The sequence below is a fragment of the Saccoglossus kowalevskii genome, chromosome 17, assembly GCF_978046115.1.
Source record: "Saccoglossus kowalevskii chromosome 17, keSacKowa6.1, whole genome shotgun sequence".
NCBI lineage: Eukaryota > Metazoa > Hemichordata > Enteropneusta > Harrimaniidae > Saccoglossus > Saccoglossus kowalevskii.
Genome location: NC_140657.1, coordinates 18,983,576 through 19,010,875, shown reverse-complemented (window position 1 = coordinate 19,010,875; position 27,300 = coordinate 18,983,576). Strand labels below are relative to the sequence as shown.

Sequence of the window (27,300 nt, the reverse complement as noted above, 5' to 3'; positions counted from 1 at the left end):
ACAAAACAGCCCTACCAATGGAACTAAAAAGATGCCCTACCATATCTGTAACCCCGTGCCCCATGAGTACACAGTTTTCAGTCGAGACGAAGTCAGATTTGTTCACTTTGAAAGATTCCTCATGTTCAAAACGTTTTGAGTCGGGGTTGTGATCTTTTACGTGCACGGGAGTCACCCACTCTCTCGATCTTGCTGTGAAACTTTTATCCAATGAAAAGGCAGGATTCAGTCACATAATTCTATATTAAAGATGGTGGGATTTTGAATGGACGATAAAGAAGTCAGGCTAGTCGAAATGTTAGCTAACTGCCTTGTTTATAGTAAAAGCATAGTCCGACAGACTAGAGATTTAGCAAGTTGTTAATAAAAACAAAACCTTGTGGCAACCACCAATACACCGTTCATTGTAATACTATACGTCGTTTGGAATTATTCAGACGCTTTATTTGTGAAATTAGAGTTTTGAGTAAAGAAACAAGAACATTCAACGCTATTAGAAATAAACAAATATTTCCATGCAATGTGTACTGCAATAACCAATGACGTATATCTCGTCAAGAATAATTTAAATTACTTTACATTCAATATTTATTGAATTATACATTAGAAATATGAATATAATTATATGCTCATATCATGTATTATGAAATTAAAAATTACAAATAACCCCTATCAACAACAACAATGTTTACTTCATAGTGAAGACCAATCTGTAGTAATATCTGGTTTACCTGCTCCACTAATCATGTAATTGAGGCACGTATTGCAGGTTCATTGATTTCACGTACGATACCCAACTATTCATATGCAAATACACTTATATCATTAGTACAGCGCGCACCTGCAGTGAATTCCAATGCATATAACCCACCACAGCACGGGTTAAATATCCGTAAATATTAAATAAATATTTCGCTAAACATTTATTGTAATTAATTAGCCAAAGAAAAATGCAATACACATATTAGCTGATTTTAAACAGCTTCAACAAAAGATTCACATCGATATGTCAGGTGAGGTTTTTTAAATTCTGTACTGCCTCCAAGCCATGTAGCCTGTCGTCGCTAAGTTTGCAAGCTACAATACAATTTATAAAGACGACGTATACGAGGATTAGTGGTTCTGAAGAATATCAAAATCATCTGATTATAACGCAAACAGTCACGTGATGCTTTTTATTCGTTATATTGATACATGCTATAACATAGCTAATCACCAAGATTGAAAAGATTGCAGATCATGTGGCCATTTAATAAAATAAAAACAAATCTGCAGCAAGTGGGAAATCTGCATATTGTAGAAATTAGTGTAAATGTGATCTATAGTTGACTTACTATGTTTTGTAAGTCTACTTGGCTGTCCGAGTCAGAACATTTCCAATATCAGTATTGAAATTTCCAACTAACAAGCAGCCATCGTAATTACTTTCGATCTTCTTTTAAGTATAGATTCTTAAGTGTTAACCAGGCCGCCAATTTCAGAACAATATGGCATGAGAGTAATAATTGTAAAAATTTGCTAACTATTTAAAATATTTGCTTTAAAAAATTATGTGGATAGATACCAATCACGCCCACACCTACACCTTGTTTGGAGTGAATAGTTTGGCATATGATAAGAGTCAATTATAAATTAAAACATGTAAATAATATTAAGCGATCTTTAAAATTCATGACCACAAAGATCTATAGTTCATGGCTTGTGGTTTTCATTTGCCAGTTTCAGTAGGTACCGTGCCCAGATAATTCTTGTCTGCTTAAGAAGTGGTCGATACATGTTCTCCTTGGGTTTTCATTTCTCTCCGGTTCTATGTGCTACTTCAATCTAGTCTTCTACCACTTCTGGATGGATTGATTGAACGAACGACAATTTGATCGGTATTTTCCGGAATATTAGTTGATTTTGGAGTTCCATGTTTTTCAATGTTCTCTACTGTACCGGTTTTGTTCTTCGCACATTATTTTAAGTTCGACTTCTCGTCGTGTAAGATTAATTACCAGGAAACGCAAGTATTGACATAAATTTACATTTAATACTAAACAATTATAGTAACTCACAAATACTTCATAGCTCGACACGACAAATCCAGATATATTACAACACCTATCACAGTCAAACGCCAGCGAGAGAGACACACACCATGGATCGTACATTACAAATAATAGGCAATAAAGTAGACACAAGTTACGATGACTATACGTGTTCGTGCATTCTGTTCCTCTTAATATTACCCATGTAAGCGTTCACTTGAAAGGCACCTGGGTGCAATTCAAAATCGCGGTTGGTTGCTTTGAGTTCACATCGCACTTTTTGAGTCGGTTATATTACCCTGAAAACTCCATCGATAATGGTTTAATGTATGTCCTACATTGATTTTGGCATTCACTACTTTAGGCAAAGTTAATTTATATAGAATGTTGCCATGGAAATGATCTCAGTGACTTCACTGACAACGTAAGACCTTATGACACATAGTATAACCATAAACATGTTCCCTATATTCTATGGTATAACAAAAAAAAAATTAATGATAAACGTTAAGGAGTGTGTTTCGACAAAGAGACTTGACTTCCACACGAATTTGTCTGACGTTTGTGTTAAATTTCCTTCATAGTGTATTCTTCATTTATTCCTATTGATGTTTATGTTGTGGTTTGCTATTTTCATAACACAAAAATTAAATAAATGTTGTCGTATGGTATGTAATAATGATTGCTTAATAAGCTGTTGTACCTTTAATAATATATATATTATATTAATCTCGAAATTCATAACATAAAGTAACACGATTTGGGCAATGTTGGCGGGAAAAATACTTGTCAATGTTTGACAGGCATGATTTATACTTAAAGTTGCATTTCTACTTTGGAAATATGTGAGGCACCATTTACATTATCAACATGTGTATGGGTAATGGAAAAATCAAATACAGAATATGAATTAAAGCGGGGGGGGGGTTCGTTTTTGTTTTTGAAGGTCAGCTACAATGTAGGTGTGCCCAGTACCCTCGACATAACATGAGCGGGAAAGTGAGGTCAGAATATAAATATGTCACTGTGTGGTTTTAGTAGCATTTATTACTACAGCATACGCTTTACATTTATATTTAGATAGCCTTTCAACCAACGGATCATTAGCATAAGATTAAGATGCTTCTATTTAGGTTAAGGGGATGTCAGGTCATACCTGAGAACGAACTTATTTTAACTATCTCGAAAATGTCACTGAGTGAATCGGCCGTGTGTATAGCTCTGTCAAATTACCTCACTCTATGCATTGGTCCATTATTGATCACCTCTTCATTCCAATAAGGTTGGTCCAAGTTCGACCTGTATGGTTTCGTCCTATGAGTTCGACTACATTCCATTAGCTAATCTATTGTCTAAACGAGACTATCAATCTTAACCATTGCCGATCATAATGAACTGCAAGGTAGGTTAATTGGTTAAACTAAAATGTCCATAACTTAGATATAGCTTAGTTTGATTCACTTTCCCGACTTGGGCTTTCATTACTGCCTGCGGTGCACCTGTCTTTCTGACATATCTCGTATTTTCACTATCACCAATTATTAATATGTTTGATAAACATTCACAAGCACGAACACCGATTGTAATCTGTTTGAAGTTGTTGTTCCGTAACAGCCATTTTATTGAAGTCAAACGGGAACACAATTACTAAACGGGGAAACTGTTTTAGAACGACTCTCGAGAAATTGAAAAAGTCAAACGTCTGCTACTATCAGTAGTTTACTATGGACCTCATGGTATTACCCCTACATCTTACATGCACGAAAAGACATTGGTTTGAACATTTCTCGTTCAAAAGTGTGGGAAGAATACACAAGAATCTAAAGCAGACGACATGTTCGTTGTACGGGTGTATCCAACAAGTCCACCAGAAATACCAGAAAGAATAAGATGGCTGCCATCGGAGTTACGCGTGGTCTGGAGCCCTAACTCCCGACAAAAAGAAGATCAAACTAATCGTTCTTTTCGCGGCTTTCACTTTGCTGAGAGTTTAGTAAACATATTATCGACTAGCTATGGTTTTGATGATGTGATGCGAGAAATATCCAGCTTTTATCACTTTCTATTTATGCGTTGGGGAAATCTAAGGTCAGGAAATGTATCAGAAATGACTAAAAAGACGGACGTGGGAAAAGATATGAACGCACAGCAAATTTTGTCGCGGTTGCTTGATTTTGTTAAGAGGTATGTCCTGTTACTACATTGGTTAAAAAGTTCAAGGACATACCCACACAGCTTCGAATTCGGATCCTTGTTTGTATGCATTACTGCAAACTTTACTCTTTCACAATAGCCCATATTTTTCAAGTAACATGTTTTTTAAGTCGATTGAATAGTAACATTGTATTGCGTGTATTGGTGCATAACAAAGGACCAATTTTATGGCATGCCTTTTGAAGCAGCACTATAGATGAACGGTTATATTGACTGTACCTGTTTATATGGTTTCATAGCCTAAGGGGAGTTTTTGGTTATCATTGTAATTAAGAGCCAAAGGTTGAAGGGCTCGTGTCGTATTAGTCTGTTTTTTTCTTGATTTTTCTTCTTCTTTAGGATCCAAGCCTTTCGCGATTTTTTCATCATTTCGTTTCAAAAACTGCTGAATGAATCTAAAAGTTCCTATTGTGAACTAGTGCACTTCACTTAATCAATTGATTTGGCAGAATTTGGATCAGTATGAAACTTGATATTTTTGCATATAAAATGTATGACTGGAGCCAACTATATATTAGTCATGTGGTTTGGCTGTTATCTTCAATTTTTGGACAAAAATTGCCAAACAATTTGGTATTTTTTACTGATGAGTGCTTTACCCGGTCAAATTGAAAATAAAAATAAAATATTTTTGATCGGTCAGTGATTTCATTGCTGTCTTGAGTTTTTAACAGTACATAGAAAGACTGCGAAATTTTGAAACAGTTGGACTCCTCGCTGGGGTATAGAAAAAAATGCTTACTAGGATATGCAAGCTAAATTAAAAGGATTTTTCGTAAACAGCGGCTTAACAAAAGTCATCGTCTGATGGCGCTCCTTAGCCCGTGCTAAGGACTGGCCATCCAATAGCCGAAATGCAAATATGTGAGATAAGCCTAAATCACCTTTAATCTTATTTCGTGTAGCGTGAACACAACTAATTTGTCGTACAATTTACAGAATAAGGATACGTTATATAATTTATTCAAATGATTCTCGTTTTCAATCACGTTTGTGGCATGATGTGGTTTAAATTTTGTATGATATGGCGAATATTTGGAAGACAGAAATGACATTTTTTGTCATGATACAAATATTTCATGAGATCTCTATGTGTGCCAGGAATTCGTGTAAATATGTTATATATAAGAAACTTTGAACCTTGGGCAGCATTGTTCCTAAATATTTGTATATAATTTGCAAATAATTCTGCCACAAATATGTTATGTGATCCATTTAGAACCAGGATTCTTTGCAAAACCATGTGAACTAATTGTTGTCACACCACGATAAAATAGTGTTTTCAAATCTGTTTTATTCCAGCTGGCCATCTGTGATTTGATTTGATTATGAGGATTCGTTCTTATTCTAACTGTAAAGTGTTTGAAAATGTGTTCATTAATCAAGTAAATCTGATATTTCAAAACCATATCTCAGTTGTGCTTAGAAAGATTCCATTCACACTTGGGCATAGGGGAACCTAATGCACATTACTTTGGTCAACATTGTTTTATTGTATGGCATTATAGTGCCACATCTCGGATCAGTATGGACTGATCAGTTATGTCATACATCTTGAGATACATATACACTAGCATTCGTTTCATAATTCAACAAAATAATGCCGATTGCAAGCTGTTTTTGTGTTTAAAACACAAACAGTTCATGCATTTATGCTTTCTCATTTACGCCATGGACGCTTAATGCAGGTCAATTTAATATGTGTTGAACTGTGTCGACTTCATCACAAAAGGAACGCTCGTGATTCTGCGTATCCTGCGGCCACACTTTCCAGTTCTAATAAGATTAAATGTACTAAAAACCTGATGTACTTGTACTATATTATATAACATAGCAATGCTAGTACTTTATTACAATTTTTGCATATTGCCCGTATGCTCGTAATAAGCTGAACACATTAACATTAATAATAATTCTCAACATTTACTTTTTGTAGTGTTTATTGAGATAACATAACATAAATATCTGTGTTAGAAGATGGGAAATATGTCGTACATTAAATGCTTTGTCCTGACGGTAAGTTGGTATTATTTTAAATGCATTGAAAGCCTCAAACTAACACTTAAGACACAGGCAGTTAAAGTTGAATAAGTTGAAGCGACGGTACACAATCTCAACTGAATCAATCAACAAAAATGTTTTATTCATGGATGCTTAGTATGTGTGAACTGATGAAGGACTTGCAATGAAGTATGTGACATAATTAGGAAAGTACTTGAACAAGACTTACTGTGTCGATTAATTCAATGAAACTGGAACGATGGACAATACGAGATATTTTCGCAACTCCATACGGAATGACATTCGTAACTTGTTTCTCTTTTTTAATTTAATTATGTGCAACACATTTTCAAATTTCAATCAGCACTCTGTATCATTTCATATAATTTGTATATAGTTTTTTTAAATGCGATTGATGGCTTGTTATTTTTCATAAATAGATAAATTTCAAGAAATAAATATCACAAGCAAACCCAATTGCGATGACATTACCGTAAATTCTGAATGTCATGTATGGTGCATATGGCAGATTCACCTGAGAAATTCACAAAATAATCAACACATTGTGATTGAAAAATAAACCTTCTTTGTGTTTATCTCATCATTTCCGAGAAAATACCTTTATTTGTTTTGTTTTTCGATTTTTTAATCATAAACACCACACATTCGTGACCAGCTATCTGAAAACCAGCCATATTAAGCGTTTTTCTGTTGTAGCATGCGTACATGTTACAAATATATATGACAAATTAAAATTGTAGCACCATTATCATAATCATTGGCTTTGCGTTTGATTAGAACCATATAACAGTGACTTGCCGTGCAGGGCCTGGCGCAAAGATTAAAATGTATTTTAAATACACATTTATCATGTTCAGAAAAATATGTTGTAGATCATTTAATTACATTACAAAACGCAACTTACATAAGAAAATTATAGCTGTCTAATATATCTGTGTTACAGCATATCACTTCCTACGTGTGTAATAACATGACAAAATGACTGCTGTCATCTTCTGCACGTTCATTACTTCTGATGTTATGTCATGTGATTATGTTAAGTTCTGTACTTGTTCATGCCGATTTTGTATGTGATGGGCTTACTTATATTTTAGAATCTAGACTCGAATCGTCTGATACATAGACATAGATCCAAAACAAATGTATTCTTTAAAACTCTTCATTGTGCACTGTAACGTTTATATTCCTAACTAAACTATGCAGGGTAATGTACTTCCCAGTTAATTGTTTTACTCTCGTTGCCATAAAGTTCATTATAACACTGAACTGATTATTTTCACAGATATTGACCTCGTTACTACTTATCGGAACTATTGGGACATGGTACAGCCGATTCTTAAGCAACTCGCTGCCACTTAGTGTGTCACGTGTAGTAGATGGTACATCAAAGACACCGGCACCAACCACACCATCAACGTGCCAACCAGCAGGGATTATTGTCTTTATAAAAACTCATAAAACAGGAAGTACTTCACTCCATTGCATCTTTTGCCGCTACGGATATGCAAATAAACTCTCATTCGTGTTTTCCACTCGTAACACAAAAAACGGACATATACGAAAAGTGCATCTCAGTCAGTCGATAATACTGCCACCGATTGGTGGCGTTGTTAATTCATCTTCAAAATACAATATCCTTACTGGTCATGTGTCGTACCAGAGAAAAACAATAAACTCATTCATGGAAGACAACCCTATTTATGTGACATTTTAAGAGAGCCAGCCACGCACGTAGAGTCACATATGAATTTTTTCAGTCATAGAAAAGAAGTAATGGCGTCTATGCAAGCATTCCTTGAAAAACCACAGAGCTCAAAAAAATCGGCGGGCAGAAATAATCAGTTAAGGGAATTTGGTTTGTCATTTGAATCCACACTCAATGAAACTATTGTGAATGAAACCATTATGAGACTGGACAAAGAATTCGACCTAGTTCTTATACTTGAATACTTCGACGAATCTCTGATTCTGTTGAAAAATTTGCTGTGTTGGAGTTTTGAAGACATAGTATATTTAGCACAAAATCAACGTACCACACGCGAAACCATCACAGACACATTTCGACACAACGTATATAAGTGGTCAAATGCAGATTATCTCTTTTACAATTATTTTAACAGAACATTGTGGAGAAAAATTCGACAATTTGGACCACGTTTTGAAGTCGAATTGGCACACTTTCGGGGTCTTTTAAAAGTGCATAACAACCAATGCAGACCGTTCCAAACAACTAGCTCTATAATTAATAGTAATTTGACACGACTTGTCTATAAAACTAGAAATAATACACAACTTTGCCAACAGTTGACATACAGAAGCGGAGATTGGTATCGCCATATTGCAGTCCGACAAGACCCTAACAAATTCGCCAACAAGTTCAAAATAGATGAGCAAATCTAAGAAAATAAGAAAATGTTTCGACTATTATATGATCGTTTTTCGACGTTTTTTTGATTTGTTTTGATCAATTTCTGTTTCATTGATTGCTTTGAGCATTTTCTGGTCTTTTATATTTTTTGCTTTGAGCATTTGCTGGTTAGAATGTTTTAGCTCATCATCATAATTAAATTTTATGTATATAACTACCCAGACATTATCGCATGTTGTCATTTATTGTTTAATATAGTACTGTACATGTTTTTCAAACATTCACAAAAGTTTTTATGCTAGGATCCAAATGAGCTCTTCCGTGTCGCCAACTATTTGGACAGCCATATTATTCTCTGGCGCATGGTTATTACTTACTATTCTTCTGCAAAATGTCGTTTAATAACATCTCCTGCTTTATGCCTTTAGCTGTATTTTGGTAATAAATGTTTAATATGTACATTATAATTTTAAATGTGGTGAAATTATTGCCCAAAATTAAATATCACATGCGTATCCCCACAGTGTGACGTCATCACTTGATGGAACTATTTTCAGTAAACAAAATATGATTTTGAAACAAGTGACTACTTTAATTATAGAATAAATAAATGTGTATGCTAATGAACTAATGAAACCAATGATTTGAAGGGAAAGTGTGGCATTCTATTTTAAAATGCTCATGTAGATTTAGCGCGAAATATATATATTCTTTGTCATACGGCGGATGTGAATTTTGATCTCCTAGGAAATAGCTAAGTTGCAGAACTGTAAGAACTGGCAGACCAGCTCGCTCAGAATAATGCGAATGAAGGTCAAATTCAAGGTAACAAAGACGGGAAAACCAAGTTTCCTAGCGATATGCGACGTTCTTAGACATCGACAAGTTTGAACTGATCCACCACCACCACCACAAAAAATACAGTTAACTAGTTCAAGAAATGGTTGAAAAGTACACATTCAACTGAAGTTCGGCAGATACACAAATGACCCTAGATGTACTTGATGACTATCTTAGTAGTTTTTACTCCGGTGTCCGAAAATAAGATGGTTCTAGCAACGAACTTAATACACAACTAGACTGTCGACAGTCTGTCGTACCTAATATTAATCTGTTATTATTAATAAATATTGTGTATAAAAGTAATAAGAGTGAATAAATTGCGAGCATCGGGAAAGGAAGTATGGAGTGCCGTTAGACACGACCGACTGTCCGGTTCTGCAATTCACTGGTAAGATTTCTTACCAGATTCGGGTACTTTCATATGCAAATGATAGTCGCGCAGATGTCTATCATTTTATCGTGGCCAATCGTGAAAAGGGTCAGGTATTGCTGCCTACTACGATCTCCCACGACTTACGCGAAGTTTGTTTTGACTGTACTTGTTGATATCATGATACAAACAAATCTTGACGAATGCATTATAAAAGTGCTGGAACGTTTAGACTACCATGATATTTCTTGCAAAGAATACCAGCGAGACACTATCGCAAACTACACAGAGGGGAGAGATGTGTTCGTCAGCGTGCCGTGTTGACATTCGTCTTTTCAAAGAGAACTAGTTTTGACGAAACCAGTTGCCATTCTCTTAGAGGAAAATGACTGCGATCTTTCCAATAACTCTCGCTTAGTTTGTTGAATTTTTTTCCTGAACTCATCCCTGTTTTTTGGCAGAGTCGACGCTCTCAGTCCACATTTTCTGCATGCATACGAACTGACAAGATGAAGATCGATCGTCTGTGCCACAACAAATTCGATTTTCTTCGCATGTCGTAGTTTTGTTGATCGCGAAATAGTCTCTTCCGGTTTTCTATATTTTCTATTTAAGCGAAGGTCTGATTCCACATAATAGGCACTCCCATTGTACCCGGCCTACAAACTAAGTTCATTGTGTTTATTTGCACCTCTATGCTAGGAAATACAATATATTATTGATGTGCTCGAAAACAGTTATTGCGGTGACCTCCAAGAGACCTCCAGGAGACCAAACCTGTACAACCTAATATAGCTGGTTTCTTTTGTGATAGAATATTTGAGAAAGCGACTAAATATATGTTTTTGAACGAAAAAGTTCACGAACTAACATTCCCTTATGATAAAAGTATTGTTTTTTATCAAAACTTTAAGATATTTACCAACATTTGTTGCAAACCACGTTTTATTTGTATCACTGTACATATACATTTGTTTTAGACTGGCCCATCTGTAGTGATTTTTTTTCAGTTAAAAAAAGGAAAAATAGTTTTGCGAAAGGTGGGGTGAACGCGAAACCAGCAGAGACTGGTCTTATTTGCATCTAATCTGTTGCTATTATTTATTCATGATATGCAGTGACATCACTGAACGGATACAGAAAAGGAGTGGGGGCGTGCGCGCTGCATAATGAGGTAAACATTGTGGGTCTTCTGTCCAGATCGCGCTTCACTGTAACCCATGCGAGATAAAGCTACACGCAGGCTACTTCTCTCCATTAGAATACTTTGTACGAAACATTATAAATAGTAGTTCGTTTGTTATAAAAGAAAAGTGAAGTATTCATGTACCAAGGTTAACTAGATATAGTTTAAAAGGTCAAATCACTCTGATTGGATAACATTCTTGCCTGTCATTCTGCTCATTAACATAAAAACTATTATGAAAAACACACTAGTTCTTGCTTTCACCACAGGAGGCGCGGCAAAAACGTCCAGTCTGGTTGATTTCGCGGTTACAGGGGATTTCGCGTTAACACCTCTATTGCACTATTTTTTAAATTTAATTTTAAATTCAAAAAAAATAAATCGCCCAGACTGTGCCAGTCTAATTTGTTTGTACCATGGCACCTATTTAGCATCTGAAAGTAAATAGCAATTTCACATTTGGTGACTTGGCAGAAATTATGCTGAGCTTGATAATGAGCCATATCCAGAAATATCAATAAAGAATCCTGAACGAGAAAGTCGAACTCAACCAGCACACAGTCCCTGATCAACAGAAGGCAGCTATGTCACCGTAATTAGCAATGCACACCAACAATTGGACAAACAGTTTAAAAAGTCCCTTCGAGATTTAAAGAGTCAAGATATCTGATCACAATCACAATCTGACACAAGACAAACATATGATTCAAATGACAGCCAATGAGAGTTAATAAACTTAACATTCTTAACATTCAGTTTTTGCTGTTTTTTGAGCGTAAAATCCCAGTCGAAATATCGATACGACTAATAGATAATCCTTGCATGTTTCTTGTGTATGTCACGGATACGTGAAATAAAGTCCAAAACAGCAGCAGCAAACACATTATTCATGGCTATGCTAGCATTCACCATATATTTCAACAACGCGTAGTGATTTCCATAGAAATAGAGGTGATGGTGGTCATATCGCGTTCCATATGAATAGACGAGTTAAAGGATATGTATACATGTGATATATAATCCCATAATATTTTCTCTTAGTTTGAAGTCAGAAGACACTCTAACCAATCTTACCATTAATATTATACTATTAATATTTCATTATGTTTTCATTATTTTACCATAATTGTGGAATTTTTTCACCATCATTGGGTAATTATTGTACTATTATTGTTTATTATTTTATCATTATTTCGTCTTACCATCGTAATTATTGCCAGAGTAGCATCAATCCGAGTCGCAGGTGAGGATTGACACAAAACTCTGGCGGTATCGTGGAATTAGATAAAATTATTTCTGCAATATTATTTACAATTTATTTATTTTCTCTTGCAACTTTCCATGCACCGATTTTGAAGAGACAATAGCTGTAACTATCAATGATTTATCTTCGATTTATATTTTTATTAAAACATTTCCCATGTCAGTTGTAACATAGCATACACGCTATATACCGACGTTGTACATTTAGGTCTCACACCACGAAATGAACTATCAGCGTTCGTAGAGTTAAAATGATATGGTTATTGTAAGCTAATGGGTTATTTCACTGCGTTTTATCTGAAATGCGATGTGAAAGACCTCATCTTATATAACCAACTTTTGAGAATTTGACCCAATTATTTTAGCCGCCTTGCCTAGACCTGGTAATTACCAGATTGTGTGCTTCAACACACCTGTTTGCTGAATTAAAAGAAGGAAAGCAACCTGCTTACTTGACCCAACGTAGGCCAGGGTTTTGAACCGATACGGCGTTTTGTATGAATTTGCATTAGTGTTGCATGTGTAGGCAAGCTTTGTAGGTAAACGAGTTACAAGTCAGTCCCATACCACTATACCACCGCAAATTTCACAGAACTTATATATGTACGATTACGTAGCAATTTGATTATACTTAATTATTATGCAAAGTACGGCTAATATTAAACAGCCAAATCGTGGTTATATATTTAGCACTGTCGAAAAGCCTACTGTCTAGTACGAGAGTACAACATATCCATGCTGAAATGTATAACCTCCAGTAAACGCAAGAACGCCGACCGAAACGACAACAAAGACTCAGTACAGAAGAAGTCCAAAGTCAACGTCAGATGAAAAATCTGTGACTTCTACTAGGCTTAATTAAGCCTCAGGTTGTGAAAACGAGTGGATCAGAGGTCGCGACTAGCTTTAATTCTGTAGAGATAATGGAATAATACTCCACTCAGACGTATTAGTTCACTTTCAAAGAGCAACACCGGGTCATTGAGATGCCATGAAACTGGGGTTGACATTCGCTGCTAATCTAATATTGTAGACATCATTCAATCTAAAGTAAACAGGAACGCCATCACATTAGACTTCACCGTTCTATATTCCCTGGCAGAACAACCTACATAATGAACTTTGACCCAGTACTGGATCTAATTTTACAGCTCGGTCTACCATTAAAGGACAATCTACGAGAATGCAATGTATTGCAGGGGCAAATCCATCCAGGAATGTTAGCAACATCGCCATCCACAATTAAAGAAAGCACCATTCAGCAACCGAAGTATTTTGTCATGTTATGGAACAATAAACTCTAAACTGCCATTTTTGTTGAATGAATCTGGGGAATTGTGTGTCAGATTTCTTAAAATGATGGAGTCGTTGAAATCAAGTGATATCATACAACCGTTATGTACCGTCGCTCTCATTGCATCAACGATCGCCGGAAATGTAGCAGAGTGCATTGAAGACAAACAGCTGATCAGCTCGTTCACGGCGTTGTGAAGAAAGATCTCTATACTACTGATATATTAATTCATTGCACTGTTTATTGTCTTCAACTCATATCGTGTCAAGCAGCCAACGCGGTTCTATTTTTCAAGTAATTCAGCACAAGTTTATGACAGTTATACGACTTTTATGACAACAATTACAGTATGTATGCCCAGTCTACATGCATAAAAAAGTTCGGAAGCCCATTCAACCGTCTTCAACTCGCCGGCATCGAGATTTCGGTAGCTAGGATGAACGATAGTTACATCAGTAACCTGGTTGATTCGGAGTTAGAGTCACGTTGTGGCGATTAATATAAGCTGTCATTTTTTCACCTATTGACGAGTTACTATTAATGTTGCTATTGTGTGTTTTAATGTCTCATGGCAGTCAACATTCCAAAGCGCCACAGACACCTGAATTCGAATACAGTTTACTAAATCTTATGGTGCGCCCATTTCTAATGTACAACAGATGAAAGCAGTTGATGTTGAAAATGTAAACAGCACGATGATGAAAAATACTTGAAAGAGCAAATCAATGAAAAACACATTGACACATTAGTAAGACATTTAGAGCAGCGATTACCATACCATCCTGTTCCAGTTTATCATTTTTGATCAATAGTTCTATTTATAATAGGTATACTCAATAGTTTGATCTAATAAACTATGATTTTGATGTTTTGACGAAATAGCCCTACCAATGGACTAAAAAAGATGCCTTACAACATCTGTAACCCGGTGCCCCATAAGTACACAGTCTTCAGTCGAGACGAAGTCAGATTTGTTCACTTTGAACAATTCCACATGTTTAATAAAACGTTTTGAGTCGGGGTTGTAATCGTTTACGTAGTCACCCATTCCCCCACTTTGCTGTGCAACCTTTATCCAATGAGAAGACAGTATTTAGTCTCGTGATGCATACTTCATGATGGTGGAATTTCGTACGGACGAGGAAGAAGGCAGGCTGGTCGAAATATTAGCAAACTGCCTTGTTTACAGCATGCTTGTTAAAAGCATGGTCCGACAGGCTAGACATTGTACCTTGTGCCAACCATCAATACACCCCTGGTCATACACTACAGTATATTGTAATAATATACGTCGTTTAGGATTATTCAGACGCTTTATTTGTGAAAGTAGAGTTTTGAGTAAAAGAACAAGAACATTCAACGCTATTTGGAATAAAACAAATATTTCCACGCAATGTGTACTGCAATTCAATATTTATTGAATTAGACATAAGACCATGCGAAAAGTTACAAATAGCCTCATGCAAAATTCGAACCCACGAAACATAATGGAAACCCCGAGCGCCAACATCAATGCTTGCTTCATAGCCAGACGTGTAGTCTCCGTGGTCTAGTGGTCAGTCTGTTTGACTCACATTCTGAAGGTAGTTTTACTTGAATAGTTATTCTGACAGCTTTTCATTTCCTTATTTCAAATATCAAAATGGAACAGTAACTGATGAAAATACATGGTCGCCAACAGCAAATAACATCTGGTTTACCTGCTCCACTAATCACACAATTGAGGCACGTACTGCAGTACGAGAGTCATTGACTTCACATACGATACCCAACTATTCATATGCAAATACGCTTATATCATTAGGACAGCGCGCACCTGCAGTGTATTCCAATGCATATAACCCACCACACTACTGGTTAAATATTCGTAAATATTAAATAAATATTTCGCTAAATATTTATTGTAATTAATTAGCCAAAAAAAATGCAATACACATAATAGCTGATTTTAAACAGCTTCAACAAAAGATTCACATTGATGTGACTCTATTAAAGTAAGGTAAGTTTTTTGTTAAATTCTGTGCTGCCGCCCAGCCACGTAGCCTGTCGCCGCTTTCAAACTGCACACAATTTATATAGACGATACACACGAGGATTAGTGGTTCTGAAGAATATTAAAATCATCTGATTATAACGCAAACAGTCACGTGATGCTTTTTATTCGTGATATTGATAGATGATATTACATAACTAATCACCAAATGTTCTACTATATATGTAGTTACAGTACTACTGAGTCAACAATTTCCACTCCATACTCGATGGACACTATGCCCCTAATATTCAATCTACATTAAAATCAGCTGAAGCTGATATTTGTTTCATGTTTGTTTTTTAAAACCGATAAAAGTTGTTGAGTGATAAGTCACTCTTACATATATTAAAATATTGTTTTATACGCGGCTTTCTAAAAACGGAAATCAGAGTCTTCTGGTGTTTCCTACGACATTTTTGTGATTTTTTTACTTTTGATAACTTCCCCAATAACGTATAATTTGTTTTTATTGATTTCCTGATTGCAATTATCCATGATTTATCTTTTTTACACGTTTACTATTTTTTGGGGTTAAACGGGAAGCGGGCATATATCAAAAAATACGGAAATTATTAGTTGTCAAATTAACGTCTTGAAAATACAATAAACTGTCCTATGATTCAGCTTTCAAATCATGCCTGAGAATCATAGACACAGAAAAGGTCTTGACGAAGAGATCACAGATCATGTGGCCATTAAAAAAATAAAAACAAATCCGCAACAAGTGGGGAATCTGCATATTGTAGAAATTAGTATAAATGTGATTTATAGTTGACTTACTATGTTTTGTTACTCTAGTTGGAGTACTTACAAGGAGCCCAATCATTAAAACAAAATGGCCACCAGTCAGCCATTTTGAATCCAATCTGAAAAATAAAATGACGTGCAGCAGGAAACCGTAATGTCTGATGTATGTACCAAGTTTGAAAGAAATCCATTCATATATGCCAGAAATGCTTGATATTTGATTATTTTTTACCACAAAAATGACCACTATTCGGCCATTTTGAATAGGATCGTCAAACCAATATATCTGTTTATCTATGACATGATGTACAATGAATATTTAAAATTAGAATATAATCAGTCAAAACATGTCGGAGATATGGGTCTAGAAGCCGATTCATTAAAACAAAATGGCCGCTAGACAGCTATTTTGAATCCGATCTAAAAAATAAATGATGTGCATCAGGAACCTGTAATATCTAATATATGTACCAAGTTTGAACGAAATCCATCCATAAATGCTTGATATTTGATGATTTTTTAGCACAAAAATGATGTATGTATAATCAATATTTAAAATTTGAACCTAATCATTGATAGCAAGTCAGAGATGTGGCACGAGAACCACATTCATTAAAACAAAATGGCCGCCAGTCGGCCATTTTGAATCTTATCTGAAAAACAAAATTATTTGCATCAAGGTCCCATGATGACTAATGTATAAACAGTCGAGAAAAGCTTGATTTTGATGATTTTTAGCACAAAAATGGCAGCCATTCGACCATCTAGATTCAGATCGTGAAACAAATTGACGTGCATATGTATAATATCATGTACGATATATGTGTGAAGTTTGATTGTGATTGGTCCAGGCATTTCTAAGATACAGTTCCGGACGCACGCACGGGCGCACACACATGATCGGGAAAGTGAGGTCAGAATATAAATATGTCACTGCGTGGTTTTAGTAGCATTTATTACTGCAGCATACGCTTTACGTCTATATTTAGATAGCCTTTCAACCAACGGATCATTAGCATAAGATTAAGTTGCTTCTATTTAGGTTAAGGGGATGTCAGGTCATACCTGAGAACGAACTTATTTTAACTATCTCGAAAATGTCACTGAGTGAATCGGCCGTGCGTATAGCTCTGTCAAATTACCTCACTCTATGCATTGGTCCATTATTGATCACCTCTTCATTCCAATAAGGTTGGTCCAAATTCGACCTGAATGGTTTCGTTCTATGAGTTCGACTACATTCCATTAGCTAATGTATTGTCTAAACGGGACTACCAATCTTAACCATTGCCGATCATAACGAACTGCAAGGTAGGTTAAATTGGTTAAACTAAAATGTCCATGTCATTTATTACATAACTTAGATATAGCTTAGTTTGATTCACTTTCCCGACCTGCCTTTCTGACATATCTCGTATTTTCACTATCACCAATTATTAATATGTTTGATAAACATTCACAAGCACGAACACCGATTGTAATCTGTTTGAAGTTGTTTTCCCGTAACAGCCATTTTAATGAAGTCAAACGGGAACACAATAACGAAAACGGGGAAACTGTTTTAGAACGACTCTCGGGAAATTGAAAAAGTCAAACGTCTGCTACTATCAGTAGTTTACTATGGACCTCATGGTATTACCCCTACATCTTACATGCACGAAAAGACATTGGTTTGAACATTTCTTGTTCAAAAGTGTGGGAAGAATACACAAGAATCTAAAGCAGACGACATGTTCGTTGTACGGGTGTATCCAACAAGTCCACCATAAATACCAGAAAGAATAAGATGGCTGCCATCGGAGTTACGCGTAGTCTGGAGCCCTAACTACCGACAAAAAGAAGATCAAACTAATCGTTCTTTTCGTGGCTTTCACTTTGCTGAGAGTTTAGTAAACATATTATCGACTAGCTATGGTTTTGATGGTGTGATGCGAGAAATATCCAGCTTTTATCACTTTCTATTTCTGCGTTGGGAACATCTAAGGTCAGGAAATGTATCAGAAATGACTAAAAAGACGGACACGGGAAAAGATATGAACGCACAGCAAATTTTGTCGCGGTTGCTTGATTTTGTTAAGAGGTACGTCCTGTTACTACATTGGTTATAAAGTTCAAGGACACACCCACACAGCTTCGAATTCAGATCATTGTCTACTAATTGTTTGTATGCATTACTGCAAGCTTTACTCTTTCACAATAGCCCATATTTTTCAACTAACATGTTTTTTAAGTCGATTGAATAGTAACATTGTATTGCGTGTATTGGTGCATAACAAAGGACCAATTTTACGGCATGCCTTTTGAAGCAGCATTATAGATGAACGGCTATATTGACTGTACCTGTTTATATGGTTTCATAGCCTATGGGGAGCTTTTTGGTTACCATTGTAATTAAGAGCCAAAGGTTGAAGGGCTCGTGTCGTATTAGTTGTTTTTCCTTGATTTTTCTTCTTCTTTAGGATCCAAGCCTTTCGCGATTTTTTCATCATTTCGTTTCAAAAACTGCTGAATGAATCTAAAAGTTCCTATTGTGAACTAGTGCACTTCACTTAATCAATTGATTTGGCAGAATTTGGATCAGTATGAAACTTGATATTTTTGCATATAAAATGTATGACTGGAGCCAACTATATATTAGTCATGTGGTTTGGCTGTTATCTTCAATTTTTGGACAAAAATTGCCAAACAATTTGGTATTTTTTACTGATGAGTGCTTTACCCGAAATATTTTTGATCGGTCAGTGATTTCATTGCTGTCTTGAGTTTTTAACAGTACATAGAAAGACTGCGAAATTTTGAAACAGTTGGACTCCTCGCTGGGGTATAGAAAAAAATGCTTACTAGGATATGCAAGCTAAATTAAAAGGATTTTTCGTAAACAGCGGCTTAACAAAAGTCATCGTCTGATGGCGCCCCTTAGCCCGTGCTAAGGACTGGCCATCCAATAGCCGAAATGCAAATATGTGAGATAAGCCTAAATCACCTTTAATCTTATTTCGTGTAGCGTGAACACAACTAATTTGTCGTACAATTTACAGAATAAGGATACGTTATATAATTTATTCAAATGATTCTCGTTTTCAATCACGTTTGTGGCATGATGTGGTTTAAATTTTGTATGATATGGCGAATATTTGGAGGATAGAAATGACATTTTTTGTCATGATACAAATATTTCATGAGATCTTTATGTGTGCCAGGAATTCGTGTAAATATGTTATATATAAGAAACTTTGAACGTTGGGCAGCATTGTTCCTAAATATTTGTATATAATTTGCAAATAATTCTGCCACAAATATGTTATGTGATCCATTTAGAACCAGGATTCTTTGCAAAACCATGTGAGCTAATTGTTGTCACACCACGGTAAAATAGTGTTTTCAAAACTGTTTTATTCCAGCTGGCCATCTGTGATTTGATTTGATTATGAGGATTCGTTCTTATTCTAACTGTAAAGTGTTTGAAAATGTGTTCATTAATCAAGTAAATCTGATATTTCAAAACCATATCTCAGTTGTGCTTAGAAAGATTCCATTCACACTTGGGCATAGGGGAACCTAATGCACATTACTTTCGCCAACATTGTTTTATTGTATGGCATTATAGTGCCACATCTCGGATCAGTATGGACTGATCAGTTATGTCATACATCTTGAGATACATATACACTAGCATTCGTTTCATAATTCAACAAAATAATGCCGATTGCAAGCTGTTTTTTGTGTTTAAAACACAAACAGTTCATGCATTTATGCTTTCTCATTTACGCCATGGACGCTTAATGCAGGTCAATTTAATATGTGTTGAACTGTGTCGACTTCATCACAAAAGGAACGCTCGTGATTCTGCGTATCCTGCGGCCACACTTTTCAGTTCTAATAAAATTAAATGTACTAAAAACCTGATGTACTTGTACTATATTATATAACATAGCAATGCTAGTACTTTATTACAATTTTTGCATATTGCCCGTATGCTCGTAATAAGCTGAACACATTAACATTAATAATAATTCTCAACAATTACGTTTTTAGGTGTTTATTGAGATAACATAACATAAATATCTGTGTTATAAGATGGGAAATATGTCGTACATTAAATGCTTTGTCCTGACGGTAAGTTGGTATTATTTTAAATGCATTGAAAGCCTCAAACTAACACTTAAGACACAGGCAGTTAAAGTTGAATAAGTTGAAGCGACGGTACACAATCTCAACTGAATTAATCAACAATGTTTTATTCATGGCTGCTTAGTATGTGTGAACTGATGAAGGACTTGCAATGAAGTATGTGACATAATTAGGAAAGTACTTGAACAAGACTTACTGTGTCGATTAATTCAATGAAACTGGGACGATGGACAATACGAGATATTTTCGCAACTCCATACGGAATGACATTCGTAACTTGTTTCTCTTTTTTAATTTAATTATGTGCAACACATTTTCAAATTTCAATCAGCACTCTATATCATTTCATATAATTTGTATATAGTTTTTTTAAATGCGATTGATGGTTTGTTATTTTTCATAAATAGATAAATTTCAAGAAATAAATATCACAAGCAAACCCAATTGCGATGACATTACCGGGAATTCTGAACGTCATGTATGGTGCAGATGGCAGATTCACCTGAGAAATTCACAAAATAATCAACACATTGAGATTGAAAAATAAACCTTTGTGTTTATCTCATCATTTCCGAGAAAATACCTTTATTTGTTTTGTTTTTCGATTTTTTAATCATAAACACCACACATTCGTGACCAGCTATCTGAAAACCAGCCATATTAAGCGTTTTTCTGTTTTAGCATGCGTACATGTTACAAATATATATGACAAATTAAAATTGTAGCACCATTATCATAATCATTGGCTTTGCGTTTGATTAGAACCATATAACAGTGACTTGCCGTGCAGGGCCTGGCGCAAAGATTAAAATGTATTTTAAATACACATTTATCATGTTCAGAAAAATATTTTGTAGATCATTTAATTACATTACAAAACGCAACTTACATAAGAAAATTATAGCTGTCTAATATATCTGTGTTACAGCATATCACTTCCTACGTGTGTAATAACATGACAAAATGACTGCTGTCATCTTCTGCACGTTCATTACTTCTGATGTTATGTCATGTGATTATGTTAAGTTCTGTACTTGTTCATGCCGATTTTGTATGTGATGGGCTTACTTATATTTTAGAATCTAGACTCGAATCGTCTGATACATAGACAAAGGTCCAAAACAAATGTATTCTTTAAAACTCTTCATTGTGCACTGTAACGTTTATATTCCTAACTAAACTATGCAGGGTAATGTACTTCCCAGTTAATTGTTTTACTCTCGTTGCCATAAAGTTCATTATAACACTGAACTGATTATTTTCACAGATATTGACCTCGTTACTACTTATCGGAACTATTGGGACATGGTACAGCCGATTCTCAAGCAACTCGCTGCCACTTAGTGTGTCACGTGTAGTAGATGGTACATCAAAGACACCGACACCAACCACACCATCAACGTGCCAACCAGCAGGTATTATTGTCTTCATAAAAACTCATAAAACAGGAAGTACTTCACTCCATTGCATCTTTTGCCGCTACGGATATGCAAATAAACTCTCATTCGTGTTTTCCACTCGTAACACAAAAAACGGACATATACGAAAAGTGCATCTCAGTCAGTCGATAATACTGCCACCGATTGGTGGCGTTGTTAATTCATCTTCAAAATACAATATCCTTACTGGTCATGTGTCGTACCAGAGAAAAACAATAAACTCATTCATGGAAGACAACCCTATTTATGTGACCATTTTAAGAGAGCCAGCCACGCACGTAGAGTCACATATGATTTTTTTCAGTCATATAAAAGAAGTAATGGCGTCTATGCAAGCATTCCTTGAAAAACCACAGAGCTCAAAAAAATCGGCGGGCAGAAATAATCAGTTAAGGGAATTTGGTTTGTCATTTGAATCCACACTCAATGAAACTATTGTGAATGAAACCATTATGAGACTGGACAAAGAATTCGACCTAGTTCTTATACTTGAATACTTCGACGAATCTCTGATTCTGTTGAAAAATTTGCTGTGTTGGAGTTTTGAAGACATAGTATATTTAGCACAAAATCAACGTACCACACGCGAAACCATCACAGACACATTTCGACACAACGTATATAAGTGGTCAAATGCAGATTATCTCTTTTACAATTATTTTAACAGAACATTGTGGAGAAAAATTCGACAATTTGGACCACGTTTTGAAGTCGAATTGGCACACTTTCGGGGTCTTTTAAAAGTGCATAACAACCAATGCGCCATGTTCCAAACAACTAGCTCTATAATTAGTAATTTGACACGACTTGTCTATAAAACTAGAAATAATACACAACTTTGCCAACAGTTGACATACAGAAGCGGAGATTGGTATCGCCATATTGCAGTCCGACAAGACCCTAACAAATTCGCCAAAAAGTTCAAAATAGATGAGCAAATCTAAGAAAATAAGAAAATGTTTCGACTATTATATGATCGTTTTTCGACGTTTTTTTGATTTGTTTTGACCAATTTCTGTTTCATTTATTGCTTTGAGCATTTTCTGGTCTTTTATATTTTTTGCTTTGAGCATTTGCTGGTTAGAATGTTTTAGCTCATCATCATAATTAAATTTTATGTATATAACTACCCAGACATGATCGCATGTTGTCATTTATTGTTTAATATAGTACTGTACATGTTTTTCAAACATTCACAAAAGCTTTTAAGCTAGGATCCAAATGAGCTCTTTCGGGTCGCCAACTATTTGGACAGCCATATTATTCTCTGGCGCATGGTTATTACTTACTATTCTTCTGCAAAATGTCGTTTAATAACATCTCCTGCTTTATGCCTTTAGCTGTATTTTGGTAATAAATGTTTAATATGTACATTATAATTTTAAATGTGGTGAAATTATTGCCCAAAATTAAATATCACATGCGTATCACAGTGTGACGTCATCACTTGATGGAACTATTTTCAGTAAACAAAATATGATTTTGAAACAAGTGACTACTTTAATTATAGAATAAATAAATGTGTATGCTAATGAACTAATAAAACCAATGATTTGAACGAAAAATGTGGCATTCTATTTTAAAATGCTCATGTAGATTTAGCGCGAAATATATATATTCTTTGTCATATGGCGGATGTGAATTTTGATCTCCTAGGAAATAGCTAAGTTGCAGAACTGTAAGAACTGGCAGACCAGCTCGCTCAGAATAATGCGAATGAAAGTCAAATTGAAGGTAACAAAGACGGGAAAACCAAGTTTCCTAGCGATATGCAACGTTCTCAGACATCGACAAGTTCGAACTGATCCACCACCACCACCACAAAAAATACTCGTTAACTCGTTCATGAAATGGTTGAAAAGTACACATTCTACTGAAGTTCGGCAGATACACAAATGACCCTAGATGTACTTGATGACTATCTTAGTAGTTTTTACTCCGGTGTCCGAAAATAAGATGGTTCTAGCAACGAACTTAATACACAACTAGACTGTCGACAGTCGGTCGTACCTAATATTCATCTGTTATTATTAATAAATATTGTGTATAAAAGTAATAAGATTGAATAAATTGCGAGCGCCGGGACAGGAAGTATGGAGTGGCGTTAGACACGACCAACTGTCCGGTTCTGCAATTCACTGGTAAGATTTCTTACCAGGTTCGGGTACTTTCATATGCAAATGATAGTCGCGCAGATGTTTATCATTTTATCGTGGCCAATCGTGAAAAGGGTCAGGTATTGCTGCCTACTACGACTAACGCGAAGTTTGTTTTGACTGTACTTGTTGATATCATGATACAAACAAATCTTGACGAATGCATTATAAAAGTGCTGGAACGTTTAGACTACCATGATATTTCTTGCAAAGAATACCAGCGAGACACTATCGCAAACTACACAGAGGGGAGAGATGTGTTCGTCAGCGTGCCGTGTTGACATTCGTCTTTTCAAAGAGAACTCGTTTCGACGAAACCAGGGATCCCCCACTTGCAGTTGCCATTCTCTTAGAGGAAAATGACTGCGACCTTTCCAATAACTCTCGCTTAGTTTGTTGAAATTTTTTCCTGAACTCATCCCTGTTTTTTGGCAGAGTCGACGCTCTCAGTCCACATTTTCTACACGCATACGAACTGACAAGATGTAGATCGATTGTCTCTGCCACAACAAATTCGATTTTCTTCGCATGTCGTAGTTTTGTTGATCGCGAAATAGTCTCTTCCGGTTTTCTATATTTTCTATTTAAGCGAAGGTCTGATTCCACATAATAGGCACTCCCATTGTACCCGGCCTACAAACTAACTTCATTGTGTTTATTTGCACCTCTATGCTATGAAATACAATAATTTGTTGATGTGCTCGAAAACAGTTATTGCGGTGACCTCCAAGAGACCTCCAGGAGACCAAGCCTGTACAACCTAATTAGCCTATAGCTGGTTTCTTTTGTGATAGAATATTTGTGAAATCGATTAAATTATATGTGTTTTGAACGAAAAAGTTCACGAATTAACATTCCATTATGATAAAAGTATTGTTTTTTATCAAAACTTTAAGATATTTACCAACATTTGTTGCAAACTACGTTTTATTTATATCACTGATGATACATTTAGTTTAGACTGGCCCATCTGTGGTGATTTTTTTTCAGTTAAAAAAAGGGAAAAATAGTTTTGCGAAAGGTGGGGTGAACGCGAAACCAGCACAGAATGGTCTTATTTGCATCTAATCTGTTGCTATTATTTATTCATGATATGCAGTGACATCACTGAACGGATACAGAAAAGGAGTGGGGGTGTGCGCGCTGCATAATGAGGTAAACATTGTGGGTCTTCTGTCCAGATCGCCTTCACTGTAACCCATGCGAGATAAAGCTACACGCAGGCTACTTCTCTCCATTAGAATGATTTGTATGGAACGTTATAAATAGTAATTCGTTTGTTATAATTGACGATCGAGAAACTTGCAGAAAAGTGAAGTCTTCAGGTACTAAGGTTAACTAGATATAGTTTAAAAGGTCAAATCACTCTGATTGGATAACGTTCTTGCCTGTCATTCTGCTCATTAACATAAAAACTATTATGAAAAACACACTAGTTCTTGCTTTCACCACAGGAGGCGCGGCAAAAACGTCCAGTAAATTTTAAATTAAAAAAAAAATAAATCGCCAAGACTGTGCCCGTCTAATTTGTTTGTACCATGGCACTTATTTAGCATCTGAAAGTAAATAGCAATTCCACATTTGGTGACTTGGCAGAAATTATGCTGAGCTTGATAATGAGCCATATCCAGAAATATCAATAAAGAATCGTGAACGAGAAAGTCGAACTCAATCAGCACACAGTCCCTGATCAGCAGAAGGCAGCTTTGTCACCGTAATTAGCAATGTACACCAACAATTGGACAAACAGTTTAAAAAGTCCCTTCGAGATTTAAAGAGTCAAGATATCTGATCACAATCAAAATCTGACACAAGACAAACATATGGTTCAAATGACAGCCAATGAGAGTTAATAAACTTAACATTCTTAACATTCAGTTTTTGCTGTTTTTTGAGCGTAAAATCCCAGTCGAAATATCGATACGACTAATAGATAATCCTGGCTTGTTTCTTGTGTATGTCACGGATACGTGAAATAAAGTCCAAAACAGCAGCAGCAAACACATCATTCACGGCTATGCTAGCATTCACCATATATTTCAACAACGCGTAGTTATTTCTATAGAAATAGAGGTGATGGTGTTCATATCACGTTCCATAAGAATAGACGAGTTAACGTCCTCAATTTATACTACAACAAATGAGAAGGATATGTATACATGTGTTATATAATCCCATAATATTTTCTCTTAGTTTGAAGTCAGAAGACACTCTAACCAATCTTACCATTAATATTATACTATTAACATTTCATTATGTTTTCATTATTTTACCATAATTGTGGAATTCTTTCACCATCATTGGGTAATTATTGTACTATTATTGTTTATTATCTTATCATTATTTCGTCTTACCATCGTATTTATTGCCAGAGTAGCATCAATCCGAGAAGCAGGTGAGGATTGACACAAAACTCTGGCGGTATCGTGGAATTAGATAAAATTATTTCTGCAATATTATTTACAATTTATTTATTTTCTCTTGCAACTTTCCATACAGCGATTTTGAAGAGACAATAGCTGTAACTATCAATGATTTATCTTCGATTTATATTTGTATTAAAATATTTCCCATGTCAGTTGTAACATAGCACACACGCTATATACCGACGTTGTACATTTAGGTCTCATACCACAAAATGGACTATCAGCGTTCGTAGAGTTAAAATGATATGGTTATTGTAAGCTAATAGGTTATTTCACTGCGTTTTATCTGAAATGCGATATGAAAGACATCATCATGTATAACCAACTTTTGAGAATTTGACCCAATTATTTTAGCTGCCTTGCCTAGACCTGGTAATTACCAGATTGTGTGCTTCAACACACCTGTTTGCTAAATTAAAAGAAGGAAAGCAACCTGCTTACTTGACCCAACGTAGGCCAGGGTTTTGAACCGATACAGCATTTAGTATGAATTTGCATTAGTGTTGCATGTGTAGGCAAGCTTTGTAGGTAAACGAGTTACAAGTCAGTCCCATACCACTATACCACTGCAAATTTCACAGAACTTATATATGTACGATTACGTAGTAATTTGATTATACTTAATTATTATGCAAAGTACGGCTAATATTAAACAGCCAAATCGTGGTTATATATTTAGCACTGTCGAAAATCCTACTGTCTAGTACGAGAGTACAACATATCCATGCTGAAATGTATAACCTCCAGTAAACGCAAGAACGCCGACCGAAACGACA

At 35.5% G+C, this 27,300-nt stretch overlaps 2 protein-coding genes across 3 annotated transcripts; both read left to right on the top strand.

Moving 5' to 3' along the window:
* Positions 1-3,233: 3,233 nt before the first annotated feature.
* Positions 3,234-9,101, top strand: LOC102808573 (galactosylceramide sulfotransferase-like). The gene is made up of 3 exons (XM_085492175.1): positions 3,234-3,432; positions 6,181-6,260; positions 7,549-9,101. The coding sequence occupies exons 2-3, from the start codon at positions 6,222-6,224 to the stop codon at positions 7,978-7,980; spliced, it is 471 nt and encodes a 156-aa protein (XP_085348301.1). The 5' UTR covers positions 3,234-3,432; positions 6,181-6,221; the 3' UTR covers positions 7,981-9,101.
* An 8,503-nt stretch (positions 9,102-17,604) lies between these two features.
* On the top strand, positions 17,605-23,507 carry LOC146732709 (galactosylceramide sulfotransferase-like). Of its 2 annotated transcripts, XM_085492173.1 has the most exons (3): positions 17,605-17,683; positions 20,408-20,488; positions 21,771-23,507. In XM_085492173.1, exons 2-3 carry the CDS (start codon positions 20,450-20,452, stop codon positions 22,884-22,886), a joined length of 1,155 nt encoding a protein of 384 aa, XP_085348299.1. In that variant the 5' UTR covers positions 17,605-17,683; positions 20,408-20,449; the 3' UTR covers positions 22,887-23,507. The 2 variants fall into 2 exon arrangements, with proteins under 2 accessions (XP_085348299.1, XP_085348300.1); XM_085492174.1 differs by lacking the exon at positions 17,605-17,683 and having other exon boundaries at positions 20,279-20,488.
* The last annotated feature ends 3,793 nt before the right edge of the window (positions 23,508-27,300 follow it).

Excerpts from the sequence above, each read along its gene's own strand:
- LOC102808573 (XM_085492175.1), top strand. The coding sequence starts at position 6,222 with ATGGGAAATATGTCGTACATTAAATGCTTTGTCCTGACG. Across the intron at positions 6,261-7,548 it reads TTAAATGCTTTGTCCTGACG|ATATTGACCTCGTTACTACT; the intron begins GTAAGTTGGTAT and ends TTATTTTCACAG.
- LOC146732709 (XM_085492173.1), top strand. The coding sequence starts at position 20,450 with ATGGGAAATATGTCGTACATTAAATGCTTTGTCCTGACG. Across the intron at positions 20,489-21,770 it reads TTAAATGCTTTGTCCTGACG|ATATTGACCTCGTTACTACT; the intron begins GTAAGTTGGTAT and ends TTATTTTCACAG.